The 27,126-nt window shown below is 36.9% G+C and overlaps 1 protein-coding gene across 1 annotated transcript in view; it reads left to right on the forward strand.

Moving 5' to 3' along the window:
* Window positions 1-27,126, forward strand: part of Tango6 (transport and golgi organization 6 homolog) — a 172,964-nt gene that overhangs the window by 27,773 nt on the left and 118,065 nt on the right. The window contains exons 8-11 of the mRNA XM_046434280.2: window positions 11,744-11,856; window positions 13,265-13,441; window positions 17,788-17,920; window positions 19,795-19,986. Coding sequence (XP_046290236.1) covers window positions 11,744-11,856; window positions 13,265-13,441; window positions 17,788-17,920; window positions 19,795-19,986 — 615 coding nt within the window. The remainder of the gene's footprint in view (window positions 1-11,743; window positions 11,857-13,264; window positions 13,442-17,787; window positions 17,921-19,794; window positions 19,987-27,126) is intronic.

Here is a 27,126-nt window from a genome sequence, read left to right on the forward strand (position 1 = left end):
TCACCAATAGCTCTCTCCTTACCAGCCTCCTCCCCATCTCTATAGTTTTGATCCTTCTTCACTCTTCTTCTGGGTGAGGAGTGTTTGAGTTCATTTGGGAATTTACTTTGGAGTTTCAGGTCTGTTTTGACTTGGTGCCTCACTTGGCATTTCCAGTTTGACATCCTGGGTCACATGTGTTATCACAGCCACCATCCAGCTCTAACTGCAGAGCACCTCTGTCCTCAGAGCAAGTTCTATTTTTACTTTTACACAGTTCTGATCATATTGGTTATCTGATTTATAAAATAATTGTTTTTTGGTGCTAAGGATTAAACCCAGGGGCTCACACTGCTAAGCAAACATTCTACCATGGGACTACCCCCCAGCCCTTTAAAAAATTTTTTTAGTTGTAGATGGACACAATACCTTTATTTATTTTTTTATGTGGTGCTGAGGATCGAACCTAGTGCCTAACATGTGTGTCTGCCTGCTCTACCACTGAACTACAATCCCAGCCCATCCTTTTTATTCTTTATTTTGAGTCAGGATCTTGCTAAGTTCCTAGACTGGCCTTGAAATTTCAATCCTTCTGCCTCAATCTCCCTAGTAGCTGGGATTACAGTTTTGTGCTACTATGCTTGTCAGAATTAGAAATAACAAGTTAGAAATTAAGACACAATGACAAAAGAATGCCAGTAGAGAAGAACAAGAAAGGACATAGAAAAACTACTCAAAAGAGCATAATAATTAGAAAAGCAAAATATGTTATGGCTGGTATGTTCAGTGTTCTTTGTTTAGAAGATAGAGACTGCATTCCAGAAATATTTTGTTCCAAAAGCATTAAAATTTAAATACATGTTGGTATTTAAAGAAATAAACTATAACTCTCTCAATGAAAAAAAAAATTTCAATCCATGTGATTGAACCCAGGGCCTAGTGCATTTTAAGCAAGTGCTGTACCACTGAGCAGCAACCACAGCACTCTGAATGAAAATTTTATAGTAGGAACAATGACAAGGGAAGACCTTTTCATACATGAATCCTTCACATGCATGAGATAACAGAACAGTATGGTTATGATAGCTCAGGTGGGCCAGGTAGAAAGTTGTCTATATATATGCATGTGCTCATTAAATTGAATTGAAAACTTGGCATAGCCACTTATATACTTCATCTGCATTAGTAGTATTTCTATATAGTCTGTGCCTAATGTCTGGTAAAATTATTTAAGCCAAAAGGGGGCTATGTAGCTCAAATAACTTAGTTCAGTGGCTTCTCATTCCTTGTCCTAACTTTGAGTGTCTGAGGCTCAGTTCCTCTAATGCTTAAATTCTTCATTCTCCTTGGTATGAGAGGGAGTAAGGGGGTGCTTCTTTGCCTAGGGAGGTGAAGAGAGGCCTAGATTGCACAGAGTTCAGTTTGGGGTAGGACAAGGTAAGAGAATTCCAGTTCTTTTCCTGCAGTTTTTCTTCTCTTCGTCTTCATCTTCCTCTTTTTTTTTTTTTTTGTGGTGCTTGGGATTGAACCAAGGTCCTTGCACTTGTGAGGCGAGTACAATCTCCAGCCTTGCAATTTTTTTTTTTTTTTTTGGTTCTTTTTAGTTATACATTATAGTAGAATCCATGTTGATATAATTATACATGCAATTCTTTTTATTTTGGACATTTTCTTGCTCTTCAGGGGACGGGCCACCATCTCATGCGGGGTAAAATATTTCCTTTTATTCTTCACAATACTTGCCTGAAGCTTCCTAAAAGCAGGAGAAATGTCAGGATAGGAAAGACTAGAAAGTATTTAATTAGTTTATTTTGTACATTCTCATTTCCATTTTATCTCTCTGTTTCCAAATTCAGGACTTTTCACTTTAATTATCCAAGTCTTTTTTTCCCATCTAATCTAATGAATTTATAATTAAAGTTACTTTGTCAGATGGGGCATTTGACTCTTCTTTCTGATTTTTAATTAGTTTTACAGAGTAAGATAGAATAATATAGAATCTTAGAAACGGAAGGAACTTTAAAAATAATTTAGTATAACTCCTTACTTAAAAAAACAATTTTACAATTGCCCCTTAGTGTTCCTCATGGGATTTGTTCCAGCACCATAAGGATACCAAAATCCAAGGATGCTCAAGTCCCTTATATAAAATTGGGTAGTATTTTAATGTTTATGCACATCCACCCATATACTTTAAATGATCACAATGTTAATTATAATATCTAATACAATGTAAATGCTACATATATAGTTTTTTAATATTTGTTCAGGGATAATGATAAGGAGAAAACATCTACATGTTCCATACAGAGACAGTTTTTTTCCGCAAACATTTTCAGTCATGATTGGTTGAAGCTGAATGTGGAATTTGTGGAGACTGAAGGCTTACTGTATATTTAAAAGCAGTTTTAGGGGCTTGGAATGTAGCTTAGTGGTAGAACATTTGCCAACCCCCAGCACCACAAAAAAGAAGAAGGGTTTTAGGTTTATAGGAAAATGAAGATGAAAATACAGAGTTCTATCAACCTCCTGCTCCCAGACGGTCTCCCCTACTAGCAACATCCTACACTAGAGTAGTACATTTGTTACAACTGATGAACCTACATTGATATATCAGCATCACCCAAAGTCTGCAGTTTACATTAGGATTCATTTTTGGTATTGTACCTTTCATGGGTTTTGATAAATTAACTCTCATTTTATAGTAAATGAAACAAAATCAAATATTGTTTGAAGTGACTAGTTATAAATCTTATAGATTGTGAATGGTGGAGCTGATTTGGAAATCAATTTCTCCTTCTCACTATCTCTTTCAGTGTTCAGAAAACATTATATTTTGGCACGTGGTACGAATTTAGAAGTGCAAAAGGCTTTATAGCAAAAAGTTAGTCTCCTCACCTTAGCCATTCTTTAAACGCAGTTCTTTCTAAAAATTTCTATCTATAATTGAAGTGATCTTGTATTTCAAGCAAAGAACTAAAAGAAGTACCCTTCATATCTGTAGGAGTTACACATATTCGATTTTCTAAAAGCTGCATCTCAGAGCTGGGGATGTGGCTCAAGCAGTAGCGAGCTCTCCTGGCATGCGTGTGGCCTGGATTCGATCCTCAGCACCACATACAAACAAAGATGTTGTGTCCACTGAAAACTAAAAAAAAATATATATATGTATTAAAAAAATTCTCTCTCTCTCTCTCCCCCGCCCCTTTAAAAAAATTAAAAAATAAAATAAAAGCTGCATCTCAGAATCTGTGGTATAGTATAGGAAAAGTATTAGGGTCTTTGAATCAGACATATCTAGATTGGAATCTTACCTTTTATTTATTTATTTATTTATTTTGTACTGGGGATTGAACCAGGAGCACTTAACCACACAGCCACATCCCCAGCCCTTTTTTTTATATTTTATTTTGAGACAAGGTCATGCTAAGTTGCTTAGAGCCTCACTAAATTGCTGAGGCTAGCCTTGAACTTGTGATCCTCCTGCTTTAGCCTCCCAAACTACTGAGATTACAGGCATGCACTACCACACCTGGCTGGAATCTGTCTTGAAGGTAGACTATCCATGTGATTTTTGGTAATTTTGGGGGGGAGGGGTGTTGGGGGGTACCAGGGATTGAACTCAGGGGCACTCAACCATTGAACCACATCCCCAGCCCTATTTTGTATTTTATTTAAAGACAGGGTCTCACTGAGTTGCTTAGTGCCTCCCCATTCCTGAGGCTGTCTTTGAACTCATGATCCTCCTATCTGAGCCTCCCAAGTCCCTGGGATTGCAGGCATGTGCGACCATGCCCGGCAACTTTTGGTAACTTATTTAACACTTCAGTTGTGGAGATGAACTAAGGTAACTTTTGGTGATTCATAACATACTGTAGCTCATAAGTGCTCAAAAACTGTCAGTTCCTTTTTGGCTCAGGGAAACGCTTTAAAAAAAAAAAGACAATTTTATGCAATATGTTCTGAAAGCATGCACAGTGCAAAATACTTTCTATATTAGGTAACTTGCCTTGTTCTTTTTCTTCTCACATGTCTTAATTAAACTCCACAAGTGTGTTAGAAGTTCTGGAACACTACTATCAAAAGGATCACTTTAATGTTATAGAAGGCAGTATTTGACTAGTTTAATAGGGATAAAATCAAGTTTCAGCCTGTACAGAATTTCACTGTTAGGTTTATTCAGAATCAAGCAGACTAAATACTATCAAGTTTGTATTTCCACACATATACATCTCTATAAAAGATGAAAGCATACATTAAGAAAACAATTCCATTTATTGTAGTATTAAAATGTAGGAATAAATCAAACATTTGCATGGGCTGTGCATTTTACAAAATATTTGAATATGAATTATCTTAATTGGTCCTTATACCCAAAGCATAAAATCTACATTGTAATGAGAAAACTGAGACTGAGAGATTTAAGAATATGGTCCATGTTTTACTCACTCAGTGTAGGATTTGGGTCAGTCACATAGGTGGCAGAGGTAAAATTCACCCAAGTGTTCTAACTCCAACTTCTGGTGCTCTTTCAGTGGATAGCAGTTTCTGTGCTTAACAATGTAATAGGAGTCTCTGAAATGAGAAGTGGGGCATGTGAGGCTGCCTTCCATTTGTTTTATTTTGTTTGCTCTAAAACAGAAACACATTTTTTTTCCCTCTTAAAAGAATTTAAATTTTTAGTAATTCTTCCATCAGCTACGCGACCAGCATGCTAGCTTCATAATAGAGGTTCGAAAGCTTAAAAATTAACTAGTGAGTTTTAAAATTAAAGAGACATAACTCTCGTTAGCTTATTTGCCCAGGTCAGAGACGGCTCCTCCTAGCTCCTGCCTCCAGCCACCTAATGGGGTGGTGAGGTTAACAGGAGAGGCCAGCGAGAGAGAGGGAACACGCCAGGGGGTGAGCTTTTATTTGGGAACAAAAAATTCAAGGGAAAATTCCATCCAATGAAGGTCGAGGGGGGCAGCATTCCAAGGTCAGGGTCGGTGATTGGTCTTCAATCAGTGGTCAGGCACACCCCCACACGGACAGCCCTCGAACCTGGTACAGGGTGGGGAAGGCTCTGACACCGCTGTGTCTAAGCGCCTCTCACCCAGCCAGGAAGATAACTCAAATCACATTCGAGAATGGCTTCCCACACTTCCAGAGAAGTTTCAATCTCCAGATATTAACTATAGATGAATCAGCCTATATAAAATCCAGCCTCTTTTGTTCATTCTTTTTGCCCTTCCACAGCTGAAGTTCTGTGATTCTGTTCAGTTAATTACCACTGATTGAATAGTCTCTATCTACAGCTTTGAAAAAAAAGAAAATACATAGGGCCTTATAACATCCCCCTAAATTAGAGATTTTTTTTAGGGTTTATGGTTAATTAATTTAATCTTTATCCAAATAAGAACAGAGAAGTGTCTTACAAATGTGCCTAATTATTAGAAAAGAGGTTGCTTTTAATGTGTCTTTGAACCTGGCTATAATATCTATACTTATGCTTTCCCTGCTCTCTGTTTTTTTTTTTTTTTTAAGAAAATAAACAGTAAGCCTCTTTGTTCATTAATTCTTTGATTCAGTCAGTCTTAAGAATATTGAGTACCTACAGAATGCCAGATGCCTTGCCAGGTTTACAAATGCAGAAGTCAGATCCACCACAGCCTTCAAGGAGCTCCTGGTCAAGTAGACAAGGAGTGACAATAGTTTGTAGTCCATAGTAAAGAATATCCAGAAATAAGAATATCTCTTGTCATAGAGCAGTCCTTTGAGCTTAGATGAAAGGTTGTAAGGCTCAACCACAGATGCCTTATCTTACGGCTGGATCTGTGAACAAAAGCTGAGTTCCAGAAAGGAATGTGGAAATCCCCCAGAAAGGAACAAAGAAATCCCCAGACTGTCACTGGGATCATTGGTACCAGTCTGTTTCCTTGTCTAATCTGCTCTGAGCTATTATGATTTTCATAGATCTATACTGGCCTCTTATTGTACCCCTCAGCTCTTCCTACATGTTTATACTAGAAAAACCACAGGTAGATACAAAAGTTCATCTTTCCTTCAAAGCAACCTTTCACTCTACCTCTGAAATGCTTTTTCATTTCAAACAATTGAAAACTACTTTTGAGTCTCTCTCCTCCTTCCTTGCTTAGGCTTTCCCATCTTAGTTTTTTTTTTTTTTTTTTGGTGTTCCCAGTTGTATAAATACCTTGAGTAATCAGAAGTCCTTTCAACTACACAGGATTTCATTTTCCTTTTTTTTTTTTTTTTGGCAGTGCTAGGGATCTAACCAGGGCCTGTCACATCTAGGCAAGTGTTTTACTACTGAGCTACATACATCTTCAGACCAGGATTTCACCTTTAAAAAGTACTAACTTCAGGATTGGTAGAGCAGAAAGTATGTGAGGTAGGGTTAAACATTTGTTCTATCTCAGTCAGGTTGAAGGTTCAAATGTTTCAACTTTATCTGTAAAGATGGTTCATTTTTCTTTTAAATTTTTTTAGTTGTAGGTGGACACAATACTTTTATTTTTATTTATTTATTTTTATATGGTGCCAAAGATCCAACCTGGTACCTCACATATGCTAAGCAAGTGCTCTACTGCTAAGCTACCACCGCAGCCCAAGATGGTTTATTTTTGTCAACTAGTTTTATCTCTTAAGACTGCAAATTTGCAGTCAAGTCAGAGAATAATAGATTAGATTTGAGTGAGGTCTTAAAGCTTGATTAATCCTATCCCCTCATTTTATAGATAGGGAAGCAGATCCAAGAGAGGTCAATTGATTTGTGTTAAGTAACACAACTGGTTAGTGGAAGTATTTACAAATGACTCTACATGATATATGCCCAACAGTTATACCACTGGAAAAGGAAACTTCCATTGATATGCTTCTTAGGATATTTCACCACAGGTAGAAACTATTCATGGAGTATTGGATTGCATTTTAGAACTGAATTCTCATCCCACTTTGCCTCCAGTTGAGCAGGGAAGACATCCCCCCCCTCCCACCCATGCTCACTAGAAAGATACTACATGTAAGCACATTCCAAGGAGATTCCACATGTCTAGATGGTAGGGCACAGAGGTGGGGCAGTAAGGCCTCCCATATCAGTGGGGCAGGAATATCGTACATACCGTTCTTTCACTGCTTCCTCAATCAGCATGTCACCAGCCTAGTATAGAGGAGACTAGAAGGAACTGGCCCCCGCGTTTTCCTTCATATGTAGTATGACTTCATGGAAAGGACTATTTTCTCTCTAGGGCAATTTGGTCATTGTCAGTGCTGGCACCAAGAGATCATGGTGCAGCATTGGCTGATCACTCCAGCCACCGATGTTCCTGAATAGGTTTTTAACTCCACATATAAGCCAATGATCACGGTAGTTCACATCAAGGGAGAAATGACGGATTCTCCTTTGGGAGTGTAAAGAGGATAACATTGGATGTTAGGTGTAGGCCAAATTTTTAACCTGCATGTGAGTTCAGAACTAGGCACAAGATTGAAAAGAGGGGGCTGTCCTTGAAAAGTGCTGGCCAGTTATGGCCCTGGAGATCTATTGACTTGATAAAAGGGAGTTGTATGAGAATACTTTAAGTAGGAGGAAGGGGAGTTGTTATAGAAGCTGCTGTCCATGGTGCCATTCAGAAACTTCAACTCTGTTTTGCAGAGGTTGAAGGACTAGGGTTATTAACAGCCTAATCACCTGGGATCTACTGATTCTGAGGGTGGGGAATAAAATTGGTATGGTTTAGGAACTGTAGCAATGAAAATATTATGCACAGGGGAGGTGAGCATTGAGAGGCTGGGGGGCACATGTTTTGGTTTTGTTTTTATTTTGTTTTTTTTTTTGTTAGTGGGGATTCAACCCAGGGCCTTGTGTATGTTAAGCACACGCTGCACCACTGAATCATACCACCAGATACTTTTTTTTAAATTGCAAATATATAAAACATAAACTTTTTCATTTAAAATATTTGAAAATGAATAATTCAAATTTTAAATATTTGAAAATGCATAATTCGTGGTATTAAATCCATTCACAGTGTTGCCAACATCACACTACCTAGTTCCAGAACTTTTTCATCACTTCAAATGGAATTCCTGTATCCATTAAGCAATCAGGCCCCCTTCTTCTCTCTTCTTAGCCCCTGACCACTAATCTGCTTTTTTTCCCTTATGTATTGTGATTGGATTAAGTCAGACAGATTTGGGTTCATTCTAGCACTGCCTTTGTTACTGGTATGTCTTTGCTCAACTGATTTAGCTTCTCTGAGCCTCAGTTTTTCACACTTTTAGCACAGGGACAAAAATTCTTAATATGCAGAATGCTTGGGAGGATTGATTTTTTTTTGTTGTTAAATATTTAAATATCTGGTTTATCTTTGAATGAATATGTAAGACCTACTAGTTATTCTTTACTTCATAAAAGCAATAATAAGTTGGACATGGTGTTACATATCCTTAATCCCAGCTACTTGGAGCCTTCTGAGGCAGGATCACAAGTTCAAGGCCAGCCTGGGCTGCATAGTGAGACCTTTCTCAAAACCAACAAAAAATAACAGTGGGGTCCATCATTTTGAATCCTACTATGTTCAAACTGCTGCTTCCCTCAAAATTCAGATAACATATAACTTAATCATGTCTTCTATAAGGGCTGAAGTAGGAAATTAAATTTTTAAAAATTTTTGCTATACTGGGGATTGATTATGGGAGCTCTACTACTGAGTTACACCTCCAGGCCTTTTAATTGCTTTAAAAAAAGTTTTATTCTAATTTGTTATATGTGACTGTAGAATGCATTATAATTCATATTACACATATAGAGCACAATTTTTCATATCTCTGGTTGTATACAAAATATATTCACATCTCCTTCTACAAGCTCTTCCTCTCATCAGTATTTCTTTAGCCTGTTTTATTTTTCCCTTTGTCACTTGTCTCTACCTGATGTTGTCTAGTCTCCCCCACTAGAATGTGAGCTTTTTTGAAGAAGAGGCTTTGCTCACTGTTGTTGTATTCACAGCACCACAGGCATGCCTAGCATGTAACTGGTGCTCAGTAGACATTTGCTGAACCATATATAAAATAAATGATATATATGTATAAATAGCTATGTAGATTTTCTAATTATAAAAGTAGTACTTATTCTTTGTAATAAAATACTAAAAAGTATAAGAGAAAAGAGTATAAAAAATTAGAGGAATTTATCAATAGTAACATATACCCCCCAAGAAATGTGTTTATTCAGTCATCTTTAAATTTGAGGTACTTTGACCCTGTCAGGCCAGTCAGTAATGGAGATTTGCTCCATCTGTTTTTTGGTTTTGTTTTTTTGTTTTTGATTTTTCTTTCTGTTTTAAAAGAAGGTAAAGAAGGATGGCTCCACAGGGATTACCTTGGATAACACAGGATCCAGAACCAAACAATAGGGCCTTATGTTATCTGGGGGAATCTCTTATTTTACCTCCTGTAACTCTTGGTACCATAATTAGGCCTGCATATTACTTCTGAACATTGCCATACAAGGCACTTCATTTAGCTGGGTTTACAGAGATTAGATCATGCACAGGAAGCTGGCTCTTTGGTTATCAGGCTCCACAGAGGAATCGGGAGGCTTAAGCAGTGTGAAAAATTAGGAAAAGCTCAGAGATTTTTTTTCCCAGACTGTACAAGTGCCTTCATGGCCTTTGTTTCCTATAAACAGCATTGAGTTCTACCTTGGTATTTTTTCCATAAATAAGAGCCTCTTTAAGCTTCCCTTTCCTCATCTTTAAATAGGGCTTCTTACACTGACTTTGGGAGAGTGTTGTGATTTTAATGAACTCTTTAAAGAATCTAGCATAGTACCTGGAAGATAAAAACCTACCATTTAAAAAACAACAACAACAACAAACCTACATAGTTCCTGGAAAATACTAAGAACACAGTCATTGTCAATTCTTCTTCTGTCTCTTTTGTCATCATTATCATTGTCCATACTATCAGGTGTGCTCTGCTACTAAGCTACACCCCCAGCCCTTTTCATTTTTCATTTTATTAAGTTGCTGAGGCTGGCCTTGAACTTGGAATCCTCCTACCTCAGCCTCCTCAGTCACTGGGATTACATGTATCACTGTGCCCAGTGTTACTATCAGATTATAATTTATTATAATAGAATTACATTTTGAAATCCTATTGTGTATTTTTTTTCCATAGTTAGGGTTGAATTCAGGGGTACTTAACCACTGAACTACATCCCCAGTCCTTTATTTTGTTGGGGGGGGCACCAGGAATTGAATTCAGGGGCACTTGACCACTGAGCCACATCCCTAGCCCTATTTTATATTTTATTAGAGATAGGATCTCACTGAGTTGCTTAGCACTTTGTTAAATTGCTGAGGCTGGCTTTGAACTCATGATCCTCCTCCACTGCCTCCCGAGCTAGGATTATAGGCATATGCCCAGATTCCCCAGTCCTTTTTATTTTTTGTTTTGACACAGGATCTCACTAAGTTGCTGAAGCTGGCCTCAAACTCATAATCCTCCTGCTTCACCTTCCTGAGTAGCTGGGTTTATATATATATATATATATATATATATATATATATATATATATATATTTTTTTTTTTTTTTAGTTTTCGGCGCACACAACATCTTTGTTTGTATGTGGTGCTGAGGATTGAACCCGGGCTGCACGCACACCAGGCAAGCGCGCTACTGCTTGAGCCACATCCCCAGCCCCAGTAGCTGGGTTTAAAGGCGTGCACTATTGCTCCCAACTCCTACTGAGTTTCCTTTGATTGGAGTTTTGAGTAGTTTTGCCCTTCCTTAGGCACTTTAAATTATCTACCTTGAATTATTATAATATAACAGAAGAATTGTTAAAAGCCAACATTCTCACACTTAACTGTACAAAGCCAGTGCAAATGTAGATGTGCAAAATATTTTCTTTGAACATTTGTTGAATTGGAGAGAATAGGACATGCCCATGTGGTAGTTATATCTTAAGGATGAGGAACCTACATTTTGTTTGAAATCTAGGGGTTTTAAAACTTAATTTTTTTCTCCCCCAGTGCTAGGGATTGAGCCCAGAGCCTCATATATGCTAAGCACATGTTCTACCACTGAGTTATATTCCTAGCCCTCCAAGTCTAGTTTAAAGTTTTTCTTCCTTCCTTCCTTCCTTCCTTCCTTCCTTCCTTTCTTATTATTTTGGTACTGGGGATTGAACTCAGGGGCACTCAATCACTGAGCCGTATTTCCAGCCCTATTTTTTATTTTATTTAGAGACAGGGTCTCACTGAGTTGCTTAGCCCCTCACCATTGCTGACGATGGCTTTGAATTCTCAATCCTCCTGTCTCAGCCTCCTGAGCAGCTGGGATTACAGGTGAGCGCCATCGCGCCTGGTTAAAGTTTTCCTATTTGCAGGTAATTTTTAGTTCCAAATAGCAGGCCTTGGGCAGAAGGACAATTATTGCATAGAAGAATAACAGGGAAATTAGGAAACTCAGAGGTAGCCAAAATTAGGACAGGAAGAGGTCAGAAAACATGTTAATTTACACTTTACAGCTGCACATATGGAAAGGTGCTCAAGTTCAGTGTCTCTGTTTCAGCTTATTTGCCAGACTAAAATGGTTTCATCACCATGTTAGGCATTCCCTTCAGGATAAAATCATGTGCCTTAGGAAAAGAGTTTTGCTTAAGGTAAGACTCTACCCCTGCTAAGTGTCTGACATCTGTTTCCCACTACTCTGGCCTTGTAGCAGTAGTGTGTCTCACCATGTCCTTTTCTCTAGGTATATGTGGTCGGGAATGAGCCTCTAACAGTGTTGCTGGATTCCCTGCTTCCGGTCCTGGGAGTGCTCTTTTCTCTCTACTGTTTTACCAAGCAGAGTGTGTCTCATATAAGGTAAACAATCAGCAGAACCTTATTTGCTTATGAGTAGAATATTATTTGTTTGTATAGTGAATTCTTGACTTATTTTTTTTTTATAAGTCAGGAAAACATTTGGGGATCCTTTTATTCTCCTCATCTAGAAAAAATAAAGACTTTTGTAGATTGAGGGGGAGTGGATATAATTTTTAGATGACTTTCCTCAGCCTCAGTCCTAGACTATAGGGATGAAATTTTTTTTCCAAATATAAACACGCTACTGTTTGATCTGTGAAAAAATACTGCAATTATATGTCTAGGAAGGAGGAACAAAGGGTGGCTCTTAATAACCTTGTGGAGAGTTAGAGATCAAGTCTGAAAAATTTGCGTGACTGTAGCACATCGTAAGTTACCTTGGGATTTGGTATTGGTGATGCAAAATCTCAGTTATCCAGAAAATATTCTATGTTAAAATTTAAGTAGCACTCATTATGTATCGATCATATTTTCACAGTCACTTATTGTTCTTCCTCCTGATAAGAGTTCATATATATCCTTTCTAAAGTCCTATAGAATTCTGATTTTGGGTGTTTCCCTAAAATGTAATTTGATAATAAATAATAGTCCTACTTTGCAGGGTCATGATGAAGGCTAAATATGCATTAGAGTGTTTAGCACAGTCCCTGGCAAATAGTAAGCTCACTAAATGATAGCTATCATTACCATGGTTGGAAGAAGATACTCACTCTGTTTATTATTGAAAGCTCACATACTGTCTTTGGTTTTTCAGGTTTCACTTAGCTCATCATTGTAGCCAGTAGCCACAATGACAATGACAAGAAAGGATGCAGTAGATGATGAAAGCTTCAGAGCTTTTGAATTTAGTTTGAAAGGATTGTCCATATAATAATTTGTTTCAGTTTTAAAATCTAAGTCCTCACAGCACTGTTATGTCCTCATCAAAGACCAACAAAGAAGATATGAATGTTTATTCCATTCCTATCTAGATAAAAGGGTATGAGGAAATTGCAGTATTTTGTTGGTATGCTGTTTCTTGTTCACAAGCTGTTGGTCCCACTGAGAATAGGTGGTTTTTATCAGTGTAAGCTTTCATTTAAGTGCCTGGTCCAAAGGCAGTGGTACACTTGCAATTACCAAAAGGGATTAAAAAAAAAAAGAGAAAAGATCACGTGCAGCTCACGTGGCATATCAGGGTTGCCTCCAGAGCCAAGGATTAGTCAGGCACTCATTGAATTTTAGGGTATTTGCATTCCGAAATTCACAAGATGCCTACTTTCCTCTCCTGTGTTTCAGTTGAACTAGGTGATGGTGCCAGCATTTAGAATGCAGTGGAACCTGACAGTCTTTCTCTCCTTTTTTATGTTAGCTTGTTAGAAGCATAGTGTAAGATGACAAGCTCATTCATAACTGCTTTTTCTGCCAGGTCATTTTGCCAAGAGATCTTATTATGGATTCTGGAAAAACTGGAAAGGAGGAAGGCAATTTCCAGCCTGAAAGGCTTTGCAGGATTGGACAAAGCTATACCCTCTCTCCATTCTCTCTGTCAGTTTAGAGCTGCCACCCAAGGTGGCATTATGATTACAGTTAAAGAGGCTATTAGGTGAGTTCACCCATCTTCTACTGTTTCATTCTAAATTTAATTCTACCTAGAAGACCATTCTGTGACTTAGCCACTAAGGGGCGCTAATAGAAAAGAAACCAGAAACTCAAGCAGCTGAGGCACTTGCTATTTATAATCTCCAAATGAAATGTGAGCCTTAAATGATCCTCCAGGTTTTTTTCCAAGATGCCAGCTAATAGTAAGTGCGATATATTGGAGCCTTACAGCACTGCATCACAACAAGCCCACTTCTCAGAGTCTGCCGGTTAATCAGAGTAAAGGGCAGCACATGTTTGCCCTTAACACCAGAATAATCTTTCTCTATTTCTGACTTGCAAAATGGTGTGTATTCATAGTCAGGTTATTCCTAAGGAAAATGGTTTGATAGCTATCTTTTGTGGTAATTTTATGATGGGGGTTTGTTTCTCATAGGAATTTAATAGAAAGTACTTATTAAATATTGGTAGACTGGATAATTTATTTCTCCATCTGACAAATTTTATTTTTTGTGGTCCTGGGGATCAAACTCAGAGCCTCTTTTATGCTAGGCAAGTGCTCTACTGCTCTATACTTCAAGCCTTACAAGTATATTTACATTATTTACACTTTCTGAGTGATCTCAAAAGTATGTTATTACTTTCAAATGGAAGTTGTTGTAGATCATAGACCATGTACTACTTAGCTGGCCCAGCTGTCTCTATGGGATTTCATATCTCATTCAAAGTGCTGCTTTTTTGGTGAAGTGATTAAATTTAATTTTATATTCATGGTTAACTTAGTAAAATTTTATTTTATTTTTTTGCAGCACTGGGGATTGAACTTGGAGTAGTCTACTATTGAGCTATAGCCCCAGCCTTTTTAATGTTTTTTTATTTTGAGATAGGGCCTTGCTAAGTTGCCAAAGCTAGCCTTGAACTTACTATCCTCCTATCTCAGGCTCCATTTATGCACATAAATTACAGGTATGTGCCACCGTGCCAAACTTATTAATTTGTTCAAGTTTTAAAATATTCTCAGTATGACAGACTTGAGGAAAATAGAAAAACTCATAAATTTCAAGTAGAATTGTCAGAACAAACTAAAGCTCCTAGATGACTGAAAGCTTGAACATTAATAATATCCCAAAACCAAAAGAGTAAACTTATTTGGCATGTTTATTTAAAAAACACTTTAGAACTGTTTTTAACTGGGAACCATGTTAGTTATGGTATAGAGAATTTTGCAGTAGTTAGCTTAGTAGTTGTAATTTACTGCAGTCTTAACAAGTTTTTGGTATACTTCTTAGTGCAGGTATATCAAAATCCATAGTTCTAAGCTGGACTCAGTGGCATATACCTATAATCCCAGCCAACTTGGGAGGGTGAGGCAGGAGGATTGCAAGTTCCAGGCCAACCTCAGCAACTTAGTGAGGCCCTTAGAGAGACAGAGAGACTCTGTTTGAAAATAAAAAACAGAAGGGGCTTGGGGTATACTAGGATATAACTCAGGGATAAAGTGCCCTGGGTTCCATCCCTAGTACAAAAAAAAAAAAAAAGGAAAGAAAGAAAAGAAAAGGACTGTGTCTTAGTAGTAAAGTGATTGCCTAGCATGCATGAGACCCTGCGTTCAATCCTCAACACCAAAAGAAAAAAATTTCACCATTCAGTTCTTACTGAAACTGTAGTTTCTCTTCAAGATAGGAAAGGATCAGTAGACAATGATTGAATGAATGTTTATGGGCTATCAGAAGGAATAGCTCCTTAACTTGGGGTTTCTACATAGGCTTCTAGGGATCTATAATCCTTTTGAAATTATGCAGATAAATAAATTTTATATGCAAATATGTTTTGTTTTAAATTTTACATGCAAATATGTTTTGTTTTGTTTTTGGAGAGGGTCCACAGTTTTCATTAGAAACTTAAAAACAATCTATTTTTCCATAAGGTTGACAATCACTATACCAGATAAATAAGAATGTGTGTGTATATATGTGTGACTTGTCATTTGCTGTATAGCTCCTGCTTATGATGTTAGACCCCTAGAAGCAAGCTCAGGCACCTTGCTCTCTATCACCACTTACCTCTCATTCTGTCATTTTCCCAGGACACAGTATCAATACGTTTGTTTAAGCTAGGCATGATGGTTCATGCCTATATTCTCAGCTACTTAGGAGGCTGAAGCAGGTAGATCACTTGAGCCCATGAGTTTGAGATAGCCTGGGCAACATAGTGAGACTTGCCTTAAAAAAAAAAAAAAAGGGCTGGGGATGTGGCTCAAGCGGTAGCGCGTTTGCCTGGCATGCGTGTGGCCCGGGTTCGATCCTCAGCACCACATACAAACAAAGATGTTGTGTCCGCCAAAAACTAAAAAATAAATATTAAAAATACTCTCTCTCTCTCTCTCTCTCTCTCTCTCTCTTTTTTTAAAAAAAAGTTTATAGTAGTAACTTTATCTGAGCATCTTTGAATTTAAGATCTTTTGATATAGAATTTTTACTTTCTATAACTATATCTCACTATTTTGAATTGATTATTGTTCACATTTTAAGAGTAAATAAAATAGTGCTTTTTAAGCTAATTGTCATAACTCTTTAAGAATATTTGAATATAGTATTATTATTATTATTATTATTTTATACCAAGGATGCTTAACCACTGAGCCACATCCCCAGTCCTTTTTATTTTTTATTTTGAGATAGGGCCTCATTAAGTTGCTGAGGGGCTAAGTTGCTGAGGCTGGCTTTGAACTTGGGATCCTCCTGCCTCAGCCTCCTGAGCCTCTGGGATTATAGGCAGGCCCTACTATGCTTGGCTAAATAAAGTACTTCTTTTTGACAATCAGGATGATTCACAGAATCTTAGAAATAATATTTGTCCATTTCAGCTTTTCTTTTAACATAGATGTAATGGAGAAAACATGACTGATCTGAAGGATTCTGGGATAACCTAGAAATAAGCTAACTGTATAGGTTGTTTATTCTGCTACAGGCGCATGAAGGCCATGTTATTTGTGAGCTGGCAGATTGAGATAACCTGCCTAAGGATATGGTTGCCCAAATTAACTACAGTGCTTTTCAGTGAGATAGAGCAACATTTGCCATTTTTTAAATTAATTTAGTCTGGAAAAAAAAAATCGGTCCCTTCTCTGTTCACAAAAATGACATATATTCTTTGTATAATACAAAAATGCATAAAAAAACAAAATCAACCACTATCCTATTAGCTATTTATGGTATTTTAGTGTTTGTTTTGTGAATCTTCTGTATCTTTGTTTTTTTTTTTTTTTTTTTGTATGACATGGTATAATAATATTAAATCTTGGTCTTTTCACTTATCAGGTGAATTGAAACCCAAATCCACCATACCTCATGAGAAGTGTCCAGAAATTTTATGTAGTAATAGCATTCTTTTTAGAAAAAGCCAAATTTTATTACTTGCCAGTCATATTTTTTTTTAAAGAGAGAGGGAGAGAGAGAGAATTTTTTTTTTAATATTTATTTTTTAGTTATCAGCGGACACAACATCTTTGTTTGTATATGGTGCTGAGGATCGAACCCGGGCTGCACGCATGCCAGGCGAGCGCGCTACCGCTTGAGCCACATCCCCAGCCCTGCCAGTCATATTTGATCTACTCATTTTTATGAACTTTTTTTGTACTAGGGATTGAACCCAGGGGTGCTCAACCACTGAGCCACATCCCCAGCTCTTTGAGTTACTTAGGGCCTCTCTAAGTTGCTGAGATTGGCTTTGAATTCTCAATTCTCCTGCCTCAGCCTCCCGAGCCATTGGGATTTCAGGTGTGTGCCACTGTCTCCCCACCCACACACTTATTTTTCTGAACTTTTATGTATTTTCTTATTTCAACCCATTGATTCATATGAGTTGAGATTGACTGCATCTCCTTCCGTGATGATTGTCTTTTCCCATTATCCATAACTTTTCAGTGGCTCATCATAAAAAGTCAAACTTCCTTTAAATGACATCTAAGGCCCTTTATGATCTTTGTAGCCTTCTGTTTCTCAGTTCTTTCTCAGGAACCAGAATATCATTTACTTTCATTCCTCCTTGCTTTGGCAGCTTATGAAATAATTGTAGTTCTTCAACATTCATCTTAAAAACCACTTCCTTCATGAATGTTTTCCTATGTTAGCAAATGAACATATAGGACATAGTAAATATAGTTTCTGAGAAAAAATACTTCATGTTTTGTCAGCAGGAGAAATAGAAAACTAAGTTAAATAAAATTTTTGAGATCTTTCTAATGATAAACTATATGGAAATAATGTTATTTTGGAAGATTATTATGGGGTTTCAAAAAGCATTATCTCTGGGTGACCCTGCCAACATAAATCTTGTTCTGCATTCCAGTGATGAAGATGAAGATGAAACCCTGTACCAAAAACTGTCCTCAGAGCAGAGCCAGGTGGAGCATCTTGGGGACTTGCTGTCTCATTGCCAGGAGTGTGGTTTGGCAGGCGACTTCTTCATCTTCTGTTTGAAGGTAAGAACTCCATATAGTATATGGTAAGCTTTATTCTGAGGTAGTTCCAGGAGGCCATTTGAATTTTCAAGACATTCATAATTTTAGATCCTTAAATTTAGGTCCCAATTTAGGGAAAATGAATAGACCACATATATAAGGGTAATTGGGTTGGTAAAAAGAAGAAACTTATCCTCAACAGTACTGATGTGATCTAACTACTTTCCAAGGTGGTGTGCACTGAATTGTTAGAGATAAACAAAACAAAATTATTGATCTATGAAAGGGTTAATCTTTGCTCTGTGTTGACAGTAAGAACTCTTTTGAAGTTAATAGCAGGTTTTACAGCTATGGAGTTATCCTTTCTGACTGTTGTTTTGTCAGGTATTTGGAACGGAGATTTAGCAGTTATGCCTCCTTCATTTCACTCCATAGCCACTTGAAACCTCTTCTGGGTTTGTTTCTTAGTGCAGAAGTTATGATTCCTTTTGCCCTAGTCTGCAGTGGTAATGTGTGTCTCATAATGTTATCACTGTCTGATAAACACCAGCCAGTGATGTCTAGCTTTGCTTTTTTAACTCTTTCCATAAAGAAGGGGTTTACGTTAAGATGTCTGTGGAGTTTAAGATCTGTATGGGTGTATGAGAATGCAAAAAGAAAGTCAGGACTAACATTTCTAGAAATTGAAATAGGAGACTCTTTTTTTTTGATACTTTCTTACCTCCCGTATTCACATCCATCCCTACACCCAGCCACTCACTCTAAACAGCATTCCCAGGAGATGTGTGCTCAATTGTATGCTTTTTCCTTTTTCTTTTTCTTTTTTTCTTGCTTACAAAACAAAGGGCTTTTCTGTAAACCAGGTTAACTCTAGTTGTCATGCTTGACATTTTGGGCCAGATAAATTTTTCTTGTGTGGAGTTGCCTTGTGCATTATAGAATATTTAACAGCATCCATGACCTTTACCCATCAAATGCCTATATTACCCTCTAATGATGACAATCAAAAATGTCCTTCAGACATTGCAAAGTGTCCCCGGAGGAGCAAAATTGCTCAGGCACAGTTGAGCACCACTGCTGTAAGATGTCAGTTATTGTGATAAAGCACTAATTGTTAGGGAACTTAAGGTTTCCCTACCCAAGGAAATTTACAATGTAGATGGGTATGTAAAAGCCTATAAAAGCCACAATAATTAACTATCCATTAGTAGAAGTTTAGTTCTAAGTATCTTTGTGTGTGTGTGTGTGTGTGTGTGTGTGTGTGTGTGTGGTACTGGGGATCGAACCCAGGGTGCTCTACTAGTGAGCTATAACCCCCAGACCTTTTTTTTTTTTTAGAAAGGGGCTTGCCAAGTTGCTCAGAAGATCTTTGAACTTGCAATTTTCCTGCCTCATTCTACCTTACCTGAGATTATAGGTTTGCATCACTGCTCCCAACTGAGTTCTGAATATCTTAAAGGGAGGGCATCTAATGGTATTTGAAAGGACCTTAGGAAATTATGTGGTCTGAGGGCTCAATTCAAGGAAGGCTAATAGAAGAGTTCATAAAAATAATGATAAAGTAAGAAGTGTGTATGTTTTTATTAGGAAAATTTAAAAGTTCATATACATGACAACATAATGTGCTTATACTATGCAATTTACGTTTGTTCACTCAACGCTGTCTTTGGGTTCTATGTTGATGATAATATAGTTCATTTATTTTAACTGCTGTGAAATAATAAATACATCACTGTTCTCATACTGGACATATAAGTTGTCTCCAATTTTAGTCTGTTATAAATAAAGCTATTTATTATACATTGTATATGTACTATATGTTTCAAACAAAGGTTTCTAGCTACATTTGCAAAGCTCTTAATTTTGCTGGCTTTTACTTTCCTTCCGTGCTTCAGGAGTTGACTCATCTGGCTATGGAAAGTGAAACAGAGTTAAAACCTAAGCCCTTCTCCAGCAAAAGCCTCTTGGAATTAGAGCAACATCATGCAATTCTTGTGGAAAGCCAGGAACGGAAGCTGCTAGTGCTGCAGCTGCTGGCTGTTCTGTGTGAGAGAATGTCTGAGCAGATATTCACAAACATCACTCAGGTTAGTGGCTGCCACATTTTAGATCCAGTCTGATGGTATTAGTCTGTTTTGGTTTCTTTACATTCTTTCCAAAAAATGCCCAGAAATGTTGCTCAGAGTGTCATTTGATGACACCTGTGTTAGCATTTCCTGGAATTCTGGTTAAACATGCAAATACTGAGCCCACACTAGGCCAACTGAATCTAAAACTTTCTTAGGTCCTAGGAATCCACCTGTTTAACAAGCTTCTGAGGTGATTCTCATGCACATAAAACTTTGAGAACTATTTTATATGTTGATATGTTACATCACAATGGTTTTCAACTTTGAGTACAAATAAAGTTGTCTGAAATCTTTTTCAAAATATTGATACTAGCCACCTTTTAGATATTTTGATTTAGCACATCTGCATGAGAGCCTGGGCATTTTTACTTTTTTAAAGCTTCATGTGTATCAAAAGTTGAAAATGATTAAAAAGTCAAATCTGAGGGCTGGGGTTGTAGCTTAGTTGTAGAATGCTTGCCTAGCACATGTGAGACACTGGGTTCAATCCTCAGCACCACATAAAAGTAAATAAATAAAATAAAGGTATTGTGTCCATCTACAACTAAAAAATATTTTTAAAAAACCAAACTCAAATTTGAAAAAATAAATCACTAATATGATCACTTTAAATTCCATATGTACTTTAGCTGACAACTTATCTCCACAACACCCTGTGAAATTTTAAGATGTTAAAAAAAAAATGCTTTCAGGGCAGTTGTACTTTTATTTATGCGTCAGTGCCTGAATTTTATTGGCTTAGACATTATTTTTACTACCTTTTTAAAAAATAGGAAATAAAAGTAATATGGCCTAGGCAATGCAGTCACCATCTTTAACCACTTTACAAGAATTGTTCTTTGGTTGGTGAATAGTCATTTGTAAGACGGTATGATTGTCATGCTTAAATCTGATTCTCCAGCTCTTTGTATGGCTGTCATTGTCATCTGCTTCTGATGTTGCTAAGCAGCATTTCGCTATAGCTCCTGCTGAGAAAATTTTCAGCTGCCTGTCAGCTCTGACCTATCTTGCCTGTTTAATGAAAATTATGTTCATGATTTCTTTCCTGGCCTCTTATTCCTTTAGTTCACTGACCCCATGTTACTCAGTAGGGTGATTTGTTTCTCCTATGTTTATATCTCTTCCCTGGAGACTCTTTCATCTAGACCTTGTGTTTTTGTTTCAGGATGCTAGTTGGAAGGGGAAATGGCCTAAAAACTGATATGACTTGAGCTTTTGCACTTATCTGCCTTTACTCTTAATTAAGGAACAATGGTGTTGGACTAGTACAAAAATTATTTGTCCCAAGAGATTATCCTTTAGCTAAGGTAAATGTGTATTAGAACAAAAAAACCACAAGGAAATATTAAATTGAATTTAGTAATCTTACTGCTACTGATAATATTGGTATGTTATTTTGAAACACAGATGGATAAAGAAAATAAGTTCTAAGTAACCACTGATATTATTAGAAATCAAGATTTTTAGCATAAGAAAAAATATAAACATGAAATCAAAGAACTAGGAAAAAAATCTTAGTTAGAAGTATGAACCCATGATTAATTTTTTCTCTTTTTTAAAAAAATAGGTATTTCCTAGCATGGCCTACTGTCAATGACAAGAAGCAATGACAACCTAGTAGCAATAAACATTCTTAGTGCCAGATTATTGTTATGAAATACCATTTTCTTTTGACCTCTACCATTGAGTACATCCCCAGCCCTTTTCTTCTTCTTCTTCTTTTTTTTTTTTTTTTTAAGATGGGATATCACTAGGTTGCTGAGGCTGAACTTGAATTTGTAATCCTCCTGCCTCAGCCTCCTGAGTCTCTTGGATTACAAGTGTGTGCCACTATGCCTGACTTGAAATACCGTTTTCTAAAAGAACTCAAAACCTGCTTGGTTGTTTGTTTTGAAAACAGCATCTTGTTATATTGTCCAAGTGGGCTTTGAACTTATGATCCTTCTGTCTAGCCTCCCGAGTAGCTGAGATATAGATGTGTGCCACTATGCCTGGCTCACTTGAAGTGCTTTGGAATAAAGGTTGATTTGAGGTCTGGATTATAGTCTGGGGTAGGAGTCATACATTGTAAGTTTCAAGGCATTTTGTTGTGCCCAAATGCAAGGAAGCTATCAGATTGATGGGGTTATGTCAGTACATTCACGAGCCAACTTGAAGGGTTTCCCATTGGTCATAGAGAGGACAATTTAATATTAAAAAAATAATAATGTCTGCAATAAATTAAGGCACATCAAAGATACGAAAATATAAGCAAAAACCCCTGTAGCACATCTTTGAAGATTGTTAGAACACTATTTATTTTGCAAATTGATAAAGAGAAAGAATAAAGTACTTATGTTGCCTTTCCAAAAGAACTAATTTTCAGTAGTAATCAAATAATCAGTAAAGGAAATTTTATCTTTATAGGATAATCACAGTCAAGAAATTCAAAGTGAGGACTAGAAAATTACATTTTGCAACCCTCTGGGGGAGATAATGGACCTAGGTAACAATCATAGATTTCTGCCGAAGTTGTTAGATGAACTATCAGTGGTATACTGAATAATGAATATATGAAGCCCAAAACACCAAAGCAACTGAAAATCCCCCCAACATATTATTATGAAAATTTTCAAATTTGAATGAATTTTTGAAATTATTTTATTCTTGCTTAACATGAATTAATTATATCATATTAATGAGGAATATTTGTTTATTGAAAGAATTTTACAGTGAATACTTATACATCCACTACCTACCAAGATATTACTATTAGTGTTTTATTATACTTGCTTTATCACATAGTTATCCATTTGTGTATCCCTATACCCATCTTATTTTTGGTACATTTCAGTGTTAATGCAGATATCAGCATAAATCCCTCTAAATATTTCAGCCTGGCATGGCTGATTGCCCATCATTATAGGTGGACAAGTGGATCATACATACCTCCTCATGTAATGTATTAGGAAGTATGTGGCACCACTTGGGAAGGATGCTTACCCCAAAATCAAAAATCTGAAACTTAAACCGGAATCTAACCAAGAAAATGCAGGGCCTGGAGGATCCAGGGAAGCACTGCCACGAGGAAGCAATTGGCCAACTCCAGAATGTGGAAAATTCTACAATAGGGTGGATCAGTTTCTTCATCAAATAAATGGCTTTAGGGCTGGGGTTGTGGCTCAGTGATAGAGTGCTCACCTAGCATATGTGAAGAACTGGGTTCAAATCTCACCACCACATAAAAATGAAAGAAATTGTGTCCACCTACAACTAAAAAATAAATATAAAAAAAATTAAAATGAATGCTTTAAAAAAGAGCAAGATCCTGATTCAAACAAATTAATTATAAGAGGTTGTTTTTTTTTTTTTTGTTTTGTTTTGTTTTTGTTTTTGTTTTTGTTTTGTACCAGGGATTGAACTCATGGACACTCAACCCCTGAACCATATCCTTAGCCTTATTTTTTTTTAATATCTTTATTTATTTTTTAATGCTCTACACTGATCTATAGCCCCAGCCCAGCTCTATTTCATATTTTATTTAGAGACAGGGTCTCACTGAATTGCTTAGCACCTCACTTTAGCTGTAAGAGGTCATTTTATACCAATTATGGACCAGTTATCAGGAGATATTAAGGAATTCTTACTGAGTATAATCATGGTATGGTAGTTACATAAAATACAAATCTCCTTATCTGTTAGAAATGCATGTTAAAGAGATGTATGGGTAAAAGATTAAATATTCAATAGAGTATGCTGGAAGATGACACATTGTATATATGAGGTACAGAAAGGAATGTGGGATGCTGTGGTCTCTGTACTAATGAGTTCTTTCATTCCACGGCTACATATTGAGAGCCACATACTCTTCTAGGTACCAAGGCACAGCATGAACAAAACATACATGTGTCTGTGCTCTCATGGAGCTGATACTCACATGGTGGAGAGATACAATAAATAAGAAGGCAAAAATACATAGTGTGTTAGATGATGGTAATTTCTAGAGAGAAACAAACAAAAAAAAAGAGGAATGTTAAGAGGAGTGTGGTAAATAGGGTGTCATGGAGAGCCACACTGTGGAAGTACCTTTTTAGCGAAAACCTAAAGGTGGGGAAAAGGGGGGTTGTTGAGATCCATAGTGTAACAGTTGTTTCAGATAGAGGGAGCATGGCCAAAATGTAGTAGGTCAGCAAGAAGGCCAGTGTCATTGTTGTGGACTGAGCAAGAGTCCCTTTTTTCTGTCCTTTCAGAAAAATGCCAGCACTTTCTCCTCGCTATAACGGCATCACTACAATCAGCAAAGTAGAAGTGCTTCTATGTGGCTTTTTCTTTTTCTTTTTCAGATGTTATTTTTTTTTTTTTTACATAAGTAACACATGCTCATTGTAAAAACATTTCAACAACATGGAAGTGCATTATATAAAAAGTAGGGGCTTCTGGTTAAAGACAATGTATTGAACACGTGTGTTTACCCACTGTCTCTGGAAACCAAGGGATCAACAGAGTGGAGAAGAGAGAGAAGTTAAAAGAGAATAACAAAATTTGGAAACTTGAAAATAGTATCTGATCTTGCAACTTAGGAAATTGGAAAGCTAAATGTCTGCATGGAGAGAAATCAAAAGCAAACCACTCTGCCTCAATAAGGCTGTTAAGATTTTTTTTTTTTTTAAGGAAAAGAAAAGAAATAAAATGTTGGAAAAAGCTACTTTTCACTGCAGAGCTGTGGGAGAACTGGAAGCACCAGAGAAACTCTTATAAAGATGGAGCTGAATATACAGCTTAACATGGTTTGCAGGGCTGTATAGGATTCAGGAGACCCCCTTTTTCCTGAAATTTTTCCAACTCTCCTCCTTTTCCCTCTCCAGTGAAAAGCCAGAAGTTTATTCTTGAGAGATGTTGAATCTGAGGCACTCTAAATTTGAGTGAGAGTGGCAGATTGAAAAACAGGAGGCTTATGATGAGGGCTACTCAACAATGAGGCCTTTAGCCCCCTTCCACTCAGTTGTCAGCATTTTTTTTAAATATGTATTTTTAGTTGTCAGTGGATCTTTACTTTATTTATTTGTTTACATGTAGTGCTGAGAATTGAACCCAGTGCCTTACACATGCTACTTTCCCAAACCTGAAAATTTCTTTCTTAAAAAGGATTATACTACTTGTTTTACATCCTTTTAAAAATATATATATTGTGGAAAGAAACCTAGAAAAAAAGTTGGAAGACTAGATAGTTCTATTTTAGTAATTTAACAGTACTTCTGCTGATATGAAAGCTAAATATAAATAAGGAGTACTTTAGAAAACTCTTTGGAGGCAAAATAGGTAGGCTAAGATGATGGAAACAATAGTTTCTCTGGAAAGGGCTAGTGTCCTTAATTTCTAGTGTCAATAAAATCTTCTGGCTGGAAAGAATGGTAAAAATTGCTATAACCAGAATTGTTCTTTCAGTAAGTGGAAGTTTTAAATATTCTTTCTAGTTTCCTGCTTTGCTCCAAAAGACAAGTGTTAACAGGCCATTCTCTTGACTTTAGACTTGCAATAAAGATTCTAGCACAGCATGTCATTTGTCCAGAGAGGTAAACATGCAAGCTTGCATGGTATTTAGAGGCTGATTATGACCTATCTCAGCCTTCCCATTTTCAAAATGATATCTCCTTTTTGAGCCATTAATCCTAAATAGGCATGTGTGCATATGTGTGTGCATGCATGTATGTCTGCCGTCCTTTATTCAAAGGTGTTTCTAATTAAGGTGATTACACTCAGTTAAAATGATGCTGACCAGTGCTGGGGTTGTGACTCACTGGTAGAGCACTCGCCTAGCATGTGCGAGGCTCTGGGTTTGATCCTCAGCACCACATAAAAATAAATAAGTTAGCCAATCCCAAAAAACCAAATGCCGAAATATTTTCTTTGATATAAGGAGGCTGATTCATAGTGGGATAGGGAGTGGGAGCATGGGAGCAATAGACACCCTCTAGATAGGGCAGAGGGGTTGGAGGGGAAGGGATGGGGCATGGGGTTATTAGTGATGGTGGAATGTGATGATCATTATTATCCAAAGTACAGGCATGAAGACACAAATTGGTGTGAATATACTGTGTATATAACCAGAGATATGAAAAATTGTGCTCTATATGTGAAATAAGAATTGTAATGCATTCTGCTGTCATATATAAATAAAATATAAAATAAAGTATTGTGTACAACCAAAAAAGTAAATTAAAAAAATGATGCTGACCAAATTAATTCAACTTAAAGCTTAATTGTTAGCCAAATGCTATATAAAATTTCTATATGAACAATCTTAAGCCTTTATTTTTTTTTAGATGTTGATGGACATTTATTTTATTCATTTATTTATATGCGGTGCTCAGAATTGAATCCAGGCAAGTGTTCCACCACAGAGCCACAACCCCAGCCCCCACTTTTCCTTTTTTAAAAGTAGTAGGGATTGAGTCCAGTGGCACTGAGCTACTGAGCTACATCCACAGCCTTATTTATTCATTTTTGGGACTTGGGAATTTAAGCTAAGGGCACTTTATCATTGAGCTACATTCCCAGCTTCTTTTATTTTAAGACAAGGTCTTGCTGAGTTTTTTAGGGCCTCTTTGACTTGTTTGGAGCCTCCCCTAGTTGCTGGGGCTGGTCTTGAACTTGTAATCCTCCTGTCTCAGCCTCCCAAAGTGCTGGGATTACAGGTGTGTGCTACTACACCCAGCCCTTTTTATTTTTTATTTTGGGACAGGGTTTTGCTAAATTGTCCAGGCTAACCTTGAACTCCTGCCTCAGTCCCCCCAAGTAGCTGAATTTAAAAATATTTGATCTTATAAATATATCTGGATCATTTGTACAGATTATTTGAGGATACTGGCTTCTAGATAAAATTAAACATCTCCTCCCTCATTCTTTGCTTATTAGAATTAGACTGTCAAATGTGGGGAAATATTCCTAAGGAAGAAAAACTCCTTAGGAGACTCTCTAAGATGGTTAGAAAGTAACCAATCCTTTTTTTTTTTTTTTTAAGTAAGTATAGTTTTTTTAGAGCAGTTTTAGGGTCATAATAAAGTAATATGCATTTATGTTTCCTCCATGTCTTTTCAGCAGTAGAGTGCTTGCCTGGTA

This window comes from Marmota monax, unplaced genomic scaffold, assembly GCF_021218885.2.
Source record: "Marmota monax isolate L192 unplaced genomic scaffold, Marmota_monax_Labrador192_F-V1.1 WCK01_AAM20220418_F8-fsc00024, whole genome shotgun sequence".
Taxonomy (NCBI): domain Eukaryota; kingdom Metazoa; phylum Chordata; class Mammalia; order Rodentia; family Sciuridae; genus Marmota; species Marmota monax.